This window comes from Cibotium barometz, chromosome 50 (genome assembly GCF_041138505.1).
Source record: "Cibotium barometz isolate CiBa-2024 chromosome 50, ASM4113850v1, whole genome shotgun sequence".
Taxonomy (NCBI): domain Eukaryota; kingdom Viridiplantae; phylum Streptophyta; class Polypodiopsida; order Cyatheales; family Cibotiaceae; genus Cibotium; species Cibotium barometz.
The window spans coordinates 31,346,397-31,358,659 of record NC_141095.1 but is presented as its reverse complement, the minus strand read 5'-3'; the positions used below and the strand labels follow the sequence as shown (position 1 = coordinate 31,358,659).

Genomic DNA, 12,263 nt, shown 5'->3' with positions numbered 1-12,263 from the left:
TTAATTTCCTCCCAAAAGGGCCACCCACATTTGCCAAGTGGCGCATGGCCTCCAGGTGGCCAGAATGTGCGCACCTGGACACAAACAGCCTCTTGAGAATCCATTTTGGCGTACAAGCACCGCTGGTCGCAAAGAATGACTTTGACTGCGAGAGTCTTTTCCAGGATTTACTGTGAGCGCGCCCCTCTCTCTTGTTCTCTCCTCGCTTCCCCCCCCGCCCTTCCACCTAGTCTTTTCCAGGATTTACATGGACGAAGCTGAGTGAGCGCACCCCTCTCTCTTGTTCTCTCCTCGCTTCCCCCCCCCCGCCGCCCTTCCCTTAGGTGGAAGCTATGAGACTCCTCTTTGCCCTGATCTTTTGTTATTCTTGTTGCTTTCATTTCCTCTTCGTGGTCAGATCTTCCGATTCCGGTGATGGCCAACAAACCTGCGCCCCTGCGCCCAATATGTCCTGCGCCAATCTTGAGAACGTCTCTTTTCCTTTCGGGGCGTTTGCTCCTTGCGCCGCTTCCCCTAGCTTCCTCTTATCCAACTGCAACACGCCGCAGGCTCACTGGGATACTTTCAAGGATGCCTGTCCCGGTGGCTTTGGCACCCTCGGCCCTCCGGCTGTGATGGACATCCACCACGGAGATTTGCATAGCTTGGTAAACCTCAATTGGCATGCGCAGAAGGGCCCTAGTCCGCCAGACGAACTTTGCACCCCTCCGGCCGCTTCTTACGACGACATACAATCCTATCTCCCCGGCTCAATCAATCTCACGGCCTTTGCGAGCTCAACCTTCCAAATCTCCCAAAATAACATTTACCTGCTCTTTAATTGCAGAGGTAGCCTCACCTCCTTGCCCAGTTTCGATCCTCCTGTTGAAGAACATGCCGCAGTATGCAAATCTTATAAAGCGAAATGCAGCCTCACGGATAATTGCTTCCAATTAAAACCAGACAAGGAGCTCATGCTGCGGGGGGTGATGGAGAGGTTGGCCTGCACGCACTTTAAGTTCTTCGTTACCGCCGACCCTTCTCTCAACGATCCTAGCACAGTATGGAGCTCCAGCAATGGAATGGTTCAACTCAACTGGACCGAGACTAGCCAGCTCCATTCTGAATGTGCGAATTGTGAGAAAACCAACGGAGCGTGCGGCTACGACATCGACAACTCCGACAACTTCATGTGCTTCTGCCCAGACAATCAACATTCCAGCACGGACTGTAACCATGTAGATCATGGTAATTAGCTAAACCGCATGCGTTTATTCATAATTATCATGATCAAATGCTTCTGCACGGACTGTAAACATGTAGATAATGGTAATTAGCTGAACCGCACGCGTTAGTCATGCCTATCATGATCAAATGTTAATTATCTAAAGTAAGGTTCTATCTCCTGCACGCAGTATGCAATGGTCACCTCCTATGCAGCACCGCCTCCAAAACAGCCATAGGAGTGGCCGTGTCAGTCGTAGGTCTCGCAATTATAGTAGCTGTGCTGGTTCTGTGGTCAAAGCGGCCGACGATTATTGAAGCTGCCAGCATGAGCTTTCTGAATTTCAACGGCATAAGCGAACGGCCCATTGAGTTCTCATATGATTCCCTGGCGTCTGCGACGGCCTCTTTCTCCACTGTACTGGGACAAGGAGGTTTTGGCGTGGTTTACAAGGGTACAGTCGAATCCAGCGGCTTACACACGGTCGCTGTGAAAGTTCTGGAGGCAAACTCAAGGCACAGCAGCAGGCAGTTCCTGAACGAGTTGGCTACCATAGGCAACATCCACCATGTCAACGTCGTGAGACTCCTGGGCTTCTGCGTCGAAAAATGCCATAAAATTTTAGTGTACGAGTTTGTGGCAAATGGATCCCTTGACAGGTGGCTTTTCAAGGGCGGGGGGCATCTGAAGCTGGGAGGCAAATTAACTATGCATGTGCTAGATTGGAAGCAAAGGTATGGGATAGCAGTGGGCATAGCGAGGGGATTGTGCTACTTGCACGAGGAGTGCAGGCATCGCATAGTGCACTGCGACATCAAGCCGCAGAACATTCTGCTAGATGGGAGGATGTGGCCAAAGATCGCAGACTTTGGGCTGGCCAAGCTGATGAGCAGGGGCGAAAGCCAGGTTGTCACACTGGCCAAAGGAACGCCAGGCTACGTGGCGCCGGAGTTCTGGGTCGGGGGCGAGGGTCAGCTGACCACGAAGTTCGACGTGTACAGCTACGGCATGGTGCTGCTGGAACTCATGAGGGGGCGTCGGAATTTTGTGGAGTGTTGCTTCCCCATTTCGGCTTTCGACGCGGCCATGAAGGGGGACTTCAAGTCCATCCTGGACGAGAGCATCACTAGAGAGATGGATGGGCTAACCACTATTGAGTGGCAGCAGGTCCGGACAGCCACGTTTGTGGCACTGTGGTGCATCCAGGACCACCCTGCTCGTAGGCCCTGCATGAGTCAGGTGGTTCAGTACCTTGAAGGAGTGGCGGCCGTCTCCGAACAGCCTCCACGACCAGCCATTGCCCCCACGGCAACCGATCCCAGTCCGCCATTGAGCAGCCTCAACAACCACACCCCAATCGCCCTCAGTGGGGGCCGCTGATTCAAAAGTCGTCAAGACCTCGACTTGTAACACAAAATAGTCTTCACGACTTTGACTCGTAATACCAAGTAGTAATTAGTAATTATGACATGATTCACATCTAATATCCAGTTATGTTTTGAACAATGGTTCTCAATTCGTTTTGAAAGAGATTTGGGAGCAGAAATGCGTAGATATATCATATAGGAAAATGTTTAATAACGACACATTTTCACCATTTAAATCCATAGATATTTTTTACTTTATCCAAGGAAAAATCCTATGGATTTATTTTTAAAATTTTGCTTTCCCCCCTCTGTGCATTGTAAGTCCCTCCTCCCCTTCCTCCTCCTCCACCACATCCTCCCCACCTCCTCCTCCTCCCCCAGTCCCACTCTCCTCCACCACCACCTCCTCCTCCTCTCCCCTCTCTCCTATCCTCTCTCGGTGGACTGAAAGATCACGTAATTATTTTCTTGTCATAAGCCTCCTTGGTATTCTTTTGTGAGCAAGAGAATTGAATTGTGAAGCAACGAGATCAATCTAACCATGGTAATCTTGGTGTGGTGATAGCCAGTAAGTCCAAGACAAAGGTTGTTGCTTTGGTATTGATAGTGAAGGTGTGGGTGTGGGATTGTTAAAAAAAACTACATCATGTACCTATCTCTTGTACTAGAACCATGGGTGCAATGTATAAGAAGTGAAGGCTTCCTAATGGATGTGGTTGGCTCATTTTGGGACATAGTTCGAATGGTTTGTATTGATCAGGCTTCCCTCATGGATGGAAAATGTTACAACTCCCTTAGAGCTACCTAAGGGGATTATAGATGATGAGTTGTACAATGATGATGACGTATATTGAAACATCCATCCATCTTGATCTATTGTACATAAGTAATTACTTTGCTATTAGTTCATGTACTTTGAGTATCTTTTGTAGTTTTAATATATCCTCTTGAAAACTATTACTTCCATTATTTTTCCCTATACATGTCTAAAATCTATTGTATCTCTAGAGGTTGGAAGTGAAAAAAACATTTATTGCATATATCTTGTGACTAGGTGTTGTGGTATTGTCAATATCCCATGTTGTAGGTTGGGTTTGCTATAGAGGCCTCTAGTTTTGTTTTGCGTAACACTGTTTTGGAGCCCCCAAGAACAAATGCCTTATGAAGCACGGTGAGGGCATGGAAGTGTACTAAGAAATTGTGAATTAGGCTATCTTTACAAATCTAGTAAGAAGACACAATGGCTCAAGATTTTCCTGAGTTTATGGGATTACCCAATGAAGATGCTTCCCATTTTTTAGAAAGGTTGGAATTCACAACATTGATTAAAGATAAGACATAACCTCATGTTTTGCTAGGGATCTTGTTTCTTTGCTTACAAGGGGAGGCAAAAACATGGTTGCAAACTTATGTAACTTCTTTTCCTGGAGCTACTTTTCCACCACGGGATCTTGAGTATCGGGATGTGAAAGCACCCTTCCTACTACAATATGCAAGGACTAAATATCCTAAAAAATCTTGGAGGGAGTTTCTCAACTACTACAAAAGGAAAACCAGGATGTGGATTACTATCATACCCACTTTAGAAAGCTCTGTCCAGCCAATGTAAAGAAGCTTTGGGAAATGAGGCCCCTCTCAAAATACTAAAAAAGAAACATTTCATAACGGGCCTTAGGTTAGATCTTCGACTCAAGGTGGAAGTGACGAATCCTCCAACTTTTGAGAAAGTTGTTCAGCTTGCCAGCAGGGAAAAAGAGTCAAAAATAAAAAGGTTCGGGTAATTAGGAATAAAGGAGGAAATAAAAGGGGAGGAAAGTAGACTCAAGGGTTTAACAACAATCCAGCAACAACCTCAACCAAATGATTCTCTCAAAAAGGAGGAAAGTAGTCTACTCAAGGTTTGAATAGCAATCCAGCAACAACCTCAACCAGATGATTCTCTAAAAAAGGAGCAACATAAGGTGGTCCAATTAATGAAGACCATGAATTTGAACGTAGTAGGAGGAAGAGGAAGGGGAAGGGGCCAAGACAATGGAAGAGGAGCTAGTATCAACCCTAGTCAATGTGCTCAGACAATGGAAGAGGAAGGGGGAAGGGGCCAAGACAATGGAAGAGGAAGGGGAAGGGGCCAAGACAATGGAAGAGGAGCTAGTATCAACCCTAGTCAATGTGCTCAGAATGAGTGGTATGTAGGGGGGAAGAGGGAGAGGTGTATATCCTATCAATACACATTGTCTCAACTGATAAAAAACAGAAGCAGGAGGGAGCACACACAAGAGAAGCAAACCCTAATCCATATCCATCAATCATAAAGAAGAAGAGAAGCCATAGTCATCATCTCTCAAGGGGAACACAACATAGTGTTATGTCCACATAAACCTAATGTAATGTCCACACCACACATGACCAGCTGGACGCGGTCATAAACACACCACAGGATATCTATCTACCATACTGTCACTCTGTCAGCACCCATGTGCTATCCTCCAGCTGTATACGAGCTTGACATTTCAACACTCCCCCTCAAGCTCGACATGTCCATCTCTAGGACTCCCAATCTAGTACGGAAATACTCGAACTTATCCTTACCAATTGCTTTGGTAAAGATATCTGCAACCTGCTCATCTGTCTACACATATGTCAAATCAACATGCCCATCTAGCACCTTCTCTCTGATGAAATGATAGTGGACCTCAATATGTTTGGTCCTGGCATGATAAACTGGGTTGCTAGCAAGCTGAATACTACTCATGTTGTCACAATGAATGACAACTCTCATATCACTCTGTAACCTGACATCATCTAGTAACTTCTTCAACCACATAGCCTCACATGCAGCTATGGCTGCTCCACGATACTCTGCCTCTGTGGTAGATAAAGCAACTGTAGGTTGCTTTTTACTGCTCCAACTCACAGCTCCACTACCAAGGCTGAAAACATAGCCACTGGTAGACCGCCTGTCATATGCACTACCGGCCCAATCTGCATCTATATATCCATAGACATGCATGTCTTTTCCTGCCTCATAGAAAAGACCATAATGCACGGTAGTTTTGACGTATCTCAGAATACGTCTCACAGCATCCAAGTGAGGTTTACGAGGACTCTGCATAAACTGACTTACCAAACCAACTGCATAACTGAGATCTGGCCTCGTAATGGTCATGTAGATAAGGCTACCAACCATTTTCCTGTACATGGTGATATCATCAAGCTCATTACCCAAATCAGCCCTAAGCTTCATGTTTTGCTCTAATGGTGTCAACATTGGTTTGCATGCTGTCATACCATACTTTGCCAGCATGTCAAGTGCATATTGCCTTTGCACCAACCATATACCCTTGCTTGTTCTAATCACCTCAATGCCAAGAAAGAACCTTAAATCACCAAGGTCTTTCATATCAAACTCTTTGCATAAAGAGGCCTTAACCTCATCAATGCCTTTCCCACAATCACCTGTGATAATCAAATCATCAACATAAATGACTATCATCACAATACCATCATGTGTCTTCTTCACATAAAGTGAAGAGTCTGCATTTCCAACCACAAATCCAATACTGACAAGATATCTGCTGATCTTGTCACTCCAAGCACGAGGTGCTTGCTTCAAACCATAGATTGCTTTCTTTAACCTGCAAACAAAAGTCGGATATTTTGGATGTACATATCCTTCTGGCTGTTCCATGTACACCTCTTCTTGTAGTTCACCATTCAAGAAAGTATTTTTTACATCCATTTGATGTAAAGCCCAACCTTTTTGTGCTGCTAGTGCAATGATAGACCTCACTGTAGCCATCTTAGCCACTGGGCTGAAAGTTTCATCATAATCAAGACCATAAGTTTGTGCATATCCTTTAGCGACCAGCCTTGCCTTATGTCTCTCTAGGCTGCCATCTGACTTGCACTTTACCTTATACACCCATTTGCAACCAATTGCATTCTTTCCTTGAGGTAACTCAGCCAATTCCCATGTATCATTTTTGTCCAAAGCATCCATCTCTTCATCCATGGCTTTCTCCCATACATGCTCTCCAATAGCCTCTGTATAGCATGTAGGTTCCACATGCTTTACCATAGATGTCATGTATGCATAGTGCATAGCAAAATCTCAATATGTCAATCTTTCAACTGGATATCTGACTCTCTGGGATCTCCGCAATGCATGCGGGTCACTCTGTACACCTGTAACTCTAGCATGTGGTGGCACATATCTGTCCTGCCTAGCACCAGGTGTGCGTAAAACAGGTATACTGAGCTCCTCATCCAAACTCTCAGAACTAGATGACTCATAACCTGTGATTCCAATTCCTTCGACTTTCTTCTTGCCTTTATCCATAGCACTACTCCCAGTGCTCACACTCTCATGCCTCAAACGTCCTGACCATGGACGTACACTGCTACTCTCAGCTTCTGCTGTGCTGGCCCAGACATAGTAGTAGAACTAGAACTTGCTTGTGATGGCAAGTTCACAGGCACATTAGCCTCAAGTGCGTCAATGACTCCCTCATCTTTTGCTTTGTACCAACTAGCAAGCTCATCAAACACCACATCTCGTGAGATAAGACCGTATTAGGTATTATGGGAAAAATCCCGCATTATGGGAATTTTGAAATTGAGAGGTTTCATGTATTATGGGAATTTCCCACTTAATGTGGGAATAGTTATTGTGGAATTTCTTAATATAGAACGGAGGAAGGTAGTGTTGAGATAATCACGGTTCGAACCAAAAAAGTGGTACTATAAATAGTATTTGTGCATAATTATATTTTGAAAGGAGTTTGATAATCATGTAGGAAGGTGGTGTTGATAAACACCATTAATAAGAAAGTGGTATTTGTTTCTTTGCAACAAGGACCTGCACCAATTGAGTTGTACACTGCACAAAATTTATGAAACAATTGAACAAATAAGATAGAAACATTATTATATCAAAAAAATGTAGGAGGCACAAAGAAAAATTTCATTCAATAAGTGAAAATAAAAAATAATTTAAAAGAAGATAGTACAAAAGTACATCTCTTTTGGATATTAGAGTTGTAACCTAAAAATCCACATTGTCAATATTGCATCTACAAATGCTACTCCTCATTGAAGGAACCATCAATATGAGCTTCATCCTCACAGGCCAAGCCTAAGCATGCTTTTGCTTTACGGGCTTCCTTTTCTGGTATCTTGATTCTTTTGTATGGTGGTGGATTCCTTGGTCTCCACGACCAAAGAATTGCATCAGCATTTTCCCATACTTGTTCTGCCTCATTAATTTGCCAATATCCCTTCCAACAATCAGCATAAGCTTGAGTATCTGTCAAACCTTTCTTCCTTGCACAAGGTCCCCAATATTGAATCAAGAGTTTCTTGTAATTTGGTGATGTAGGCTCATCATCAATATCTGATTCAGCCATAGCAAGCCAAACTGGATAGATGTTTGTGTCATCTGGGTGCAGCATAACAAAGTGTCCTTGCTGAACATGTAGCATAGGGTTAAATGCCTCCCTTGGTTTATCCCGTGCAAGCCCACAATAATGATCATTATGTTCTTCAATACCTAAGAATCTTTGTGCCTGCAATTGTTCAACATTCATATCATCTAATTGATGGGACCCTTCAGATTTTGGCCAAAAATCTGTGTACTTTCTTGCCTCTGATTATATTGGTTTTCCAAGCTCTTCGATTACATTACTCCAATAATCTATGACGGGCCTATAATATCTTGGCACAAATGAACCATTACTTAGATTCTGCCAAAATTTTATGTAACCCTTCAATCCTGATATTACTTCTGCATGCATCTTTATATGCTCGGCCATTGGTAGTAGAGGTGGATCTCCTTTTGGTAACCTTGGTTTACCTTCACTGTCTGTCTTCCAAAGACGGATACTTCCACTCCAATTACGAATAGCTACATGTGCCTTAAATTGCATTACCGGTGTGTCTCCTTCCATGAAGAACCTGAATAGAAGTGGTTTGGAGTGACCTATAAGTGCTTCTTGCCCATCACAAATGTAGCCATCACAATATGCCTTGAAGTCAGGGACCTCTGTAAGCAAGAAGGGAGCTGGAGAAGAAGTTGAGCTGGTTCTTAAAGTATCCATCAAATGTGGTAAAGTAAAGGTTTGCCCCACTCTTAATTTCTCTGAAAACCTGCTAAACATGGCATCTATATCCTCATGTGTATGTCCGACCATTAGAAATCCCAACTGTACAGTTTTGAAAGCACCCCGTGCAACAAGCAATGACAAATAGGCAAATAAGTACCGATTTTTATTTTCTCCAGCACAATTATCTAGTTGTAGCAACAAGTTTTCTGGCAACTTGCAAAACGAGGAAACCCAATTCATTGTGTCTCCATGATTTATACATGGTTCAACAATGGGATCTTTACCATCACTCATATTGTGGTTGTCTAAAGCTGTCCTTGAATTTAAAGCATGTAGAAGTGAAACATTACTCCTTGGAAGCCCATTTGTTACTAGATCACCAAGAGGATGCTTATCCATCCTCTCTAAGTTATGTAAACAACTTGCAATTGAGCCAATTGTTAGATTGGGATCAGATGGCCATAACCATTCAAAATAAAGTGTCCATAATAACCTTCTGCATGGCCATGAGTGATCATACCAATCAATGCAATTGGTAAATTATATCCCAAATCCACACCCTTGGGAAGGACCCGTAGTCTGGGAATGGCTGTTTTCTTTTGATCCATCTTGTCATGGATGATGCATACATACTTTTGTGGTTGGGTTTCCGAAAATATGCGCCATGCATAGTATAAGCTCCTGCAACTTTGTTGTTGTCGCATGTGAATATCTCTTTCACTGAGGAGCCTTGCTCTTTCTTCTAAACTAGGTTTGGCTTCTAGTTTTGCCTTGAGACCACTACACAAGGTGCACTTGGAGAACTCACTTGCCTTTGTTAGGGACACTTGTGGGTACTCTTTATTCCAAATTCTATTAAACGATGACTTTGATAGCCTCTTCTCATGTCCCAACTGCTCTCAAGTGTTGCGTTGATTTCATTTAAAATGTCAACTTGCTTGAATATTGATGGAATTGACAACCTGGTTTCCCTTGAGCCATCTAGCATTGTTCTACTTTTGTGTGGCGCAGGCTTGGAGTTCATGTTCACAAATTCATCAAGTAGTGCTCTTGCCTCACTAGCATGTTGTAGGCCTCTCCTCAACACCCCTGTGTTTCCATGCAGATATTGACACACACCGGACTCAAACTTTTCCCTGTAACGGTAAAAGGATGTCTTTGGTATACCATGCATCTCATACCATGCTCTGCAACAAACAATCACCCCATTTAACCTAAATTCATATTTAATTTTTTGAGCTGAATCACGATGCCAAGCTATAGAAAGCACATCATATACATAATTTGTACGAGACTCCTGAGATTGTCCCCAAAAGTCTTGTCGTATCCTCATTAGTACATCACGATCAATTAGCTGACAACATTTTTTTGCACAACAATCAATGGATGAAATCCTTTGAACCGATTCACGTGACATATATAATGCAGAAGCTGGTTGTGGTCTCTGCTTTGGAATCCTGTTTATGAAAGTGTAGCATCTTTTTGCAGAGGTTTGGGCAACAATAACCTCATTAGTTACATCTCCATCATTATCCTCATTACATACATCAGCATGTTCAACATGCATGCCATTAAGCGGAACATAGCGTTGCAATGGGCTCCCATCCAGCATTGTCAGCTGTTTAATAGGCCATTTAACTAGGGTGATACTATCCACTTGCGGCATAGTTTGAAATACATTTGCACTTTCAATAGCCACACCCACACAATCATCACCAAGTTGTTGAAAGTTGACACATTCAAATGGAAACACATATAAGATAGTCCCTTGATTGATAGTTTGCATCATGCTCTCATCCTTTAGAAGAACCATCTCATTCTTCCAAGATTGTCGGATTTGCATGTCAAGTTCTGGAGATGTTATCGGTATTGCATCTATAATTGGAGGCTCCATAGACTCTTTTTGATCTACATCACTACATCTTTCACTCCACTCTCCAAATTCCAGCTCCCTTGTGAAAGGCCTTAAAAGCATTTTTGGCCAACGAACATTACTCCATAATGCATTTTTTAGATAAATGGTATCCATAGTAGGGAATGGTAGTTCCACATCCTTCAAGCATTCCTCCACAAGTAATGACACATTTCCTTGACCAATCTTTGTTCCACTACAAGTGGAATTTGGATCAATTCTACACACGCAGCCAATACCAACAGAATCATTGTTCAACATCATGTAGACCCTCCCTCCAGATTGGAAATCCATCCTGCACATAATCATGTTGGACTTGTTAAACTAGTAATCAAATCTAGCAAGCAATTTTTTTTAGATTGAAACGTACATCAGACTCTACCATGAAGTATAGCTCTACCATGTGGTCGAGCTAGAACTAGAGCTAGAACTAGCTCTATCATATGGTAGAGATAGAACCCATTAAAGACTATCTCTACTATGTGGTGGAGTTAGACTTCAAAGCATTCTAGCGATACCATGGTGTATAGAAATATCATTTTGATATAGCTCTACCACATGGTAGAGCTAGATCAATGAACTCTAGCTCTGTTACATGATATAGTTACATTGATGCATTCTAGCTCCACCACATGATATAGTTACCAGATAGTATAGCTAGTTCAATGTATTCTAGCTCCACCACATGGTAGAGCTAGACCTCTAGGCATTCTAGCTCTACAATGTGGTTTATGGTACAGCTAGATTGATGCATTCTAACTCCACCACATGGTAGAGCTAGACCTTAAAGTTTTACAATGTGATCTAGGTAGAATACAGCTCTACCACGTGGTAGAGCTAGATCAAATACTTTGAGGTCTAGCTCTACAAGTTCTACAATGTGATCTAGGTAGAATACAGCTCTACCACGTGGTAGAGCTAGATCAAATACTTTGAGGTCTAGCTCTACCATGTGGTGGAGCTAGAATTGCATTTAAGGTCTAGCTCTACCATGTGGTGGAGCTAGAATGCACCGATCTAGCTCTACCATGTGGTGGAGCTAGAATGCATCGATCTAACTGTGTACTATGTAGATTAACAAAACCAATTACTCCAAGAGAGACCTACTTCACATGACAAGAACCAAGGAGCTAGAATTGCATTTGATCTTGCTCTACCACGTGGTAGAGCTGTATTCTACCTAGACCACATCATAGAGCTGGAATTATTTGAGGTCTAGCTCTACCATGTGGTGGAGCTAATGCAGATCAATAAAACTAATTACTCCAAGAAGAGACCTACTTCACAAAATGAGAACCAAGGATCAGATTCTAGAAAAAAGGTCAGACTCCATTACTCCTAAAAATAGGTTATTTATAAACTTAAATTATATGGGTTTATATATAAATTATAGGTTTGATTTATATAGCTATATAAAGTCTATAAATAAGTAAAGTATAATTGTAAACTATAAACATGCTTTAAGTTACTATAGTTAACCTACATATTTAAATATAGCTTTAATCCTATTTAAATAAGCGCTTCACGGCCCATCGCTCGCCTCTCTCTCCCATCCGTCCAGTCAAGGGGCCATTCCCACACGTGCCACTTCTACAAACACTAGGTTCTTTTCACATTACAGTTAAAAAAAGACCTAACGAGGCTTGAAAAAGGTACTAAGTTGAAGAAGTTATAAATAT

The 12,263-nt window shown here is 42.7% G+C and overlaps 1 protein-coding gene across 1 annotated transcript; it reads left to right on the top strand.

Moving 5' to 3' along the window:
• Positions 1-313: 313 nt before the first annotated feature.
• On the top strand, positions 314-2,640 carry LOC147610026 (LEAF RUST 10 DISEASE-RESISTANCE LOCUS RECEPTOR-LIKE PROTEIN KINASE-like 2.1). Its single transcript, XM_086787137.1, has 2 exons — positions 314-1,227; positions 1,395-2,640. Exons 1-2 carry the CDS (start codon positions 333-335, stop codon positions 2,582-2,584), a joined length of 2,085 nt encoding a protein of 694 aa, XP_086643263.1. The 5' UTR covers positions 314-332; the 3' UTR covers positions 2,585-2,640.
• Positions 2,641-12,263: the final 9,623 nt, after the last annotated feature.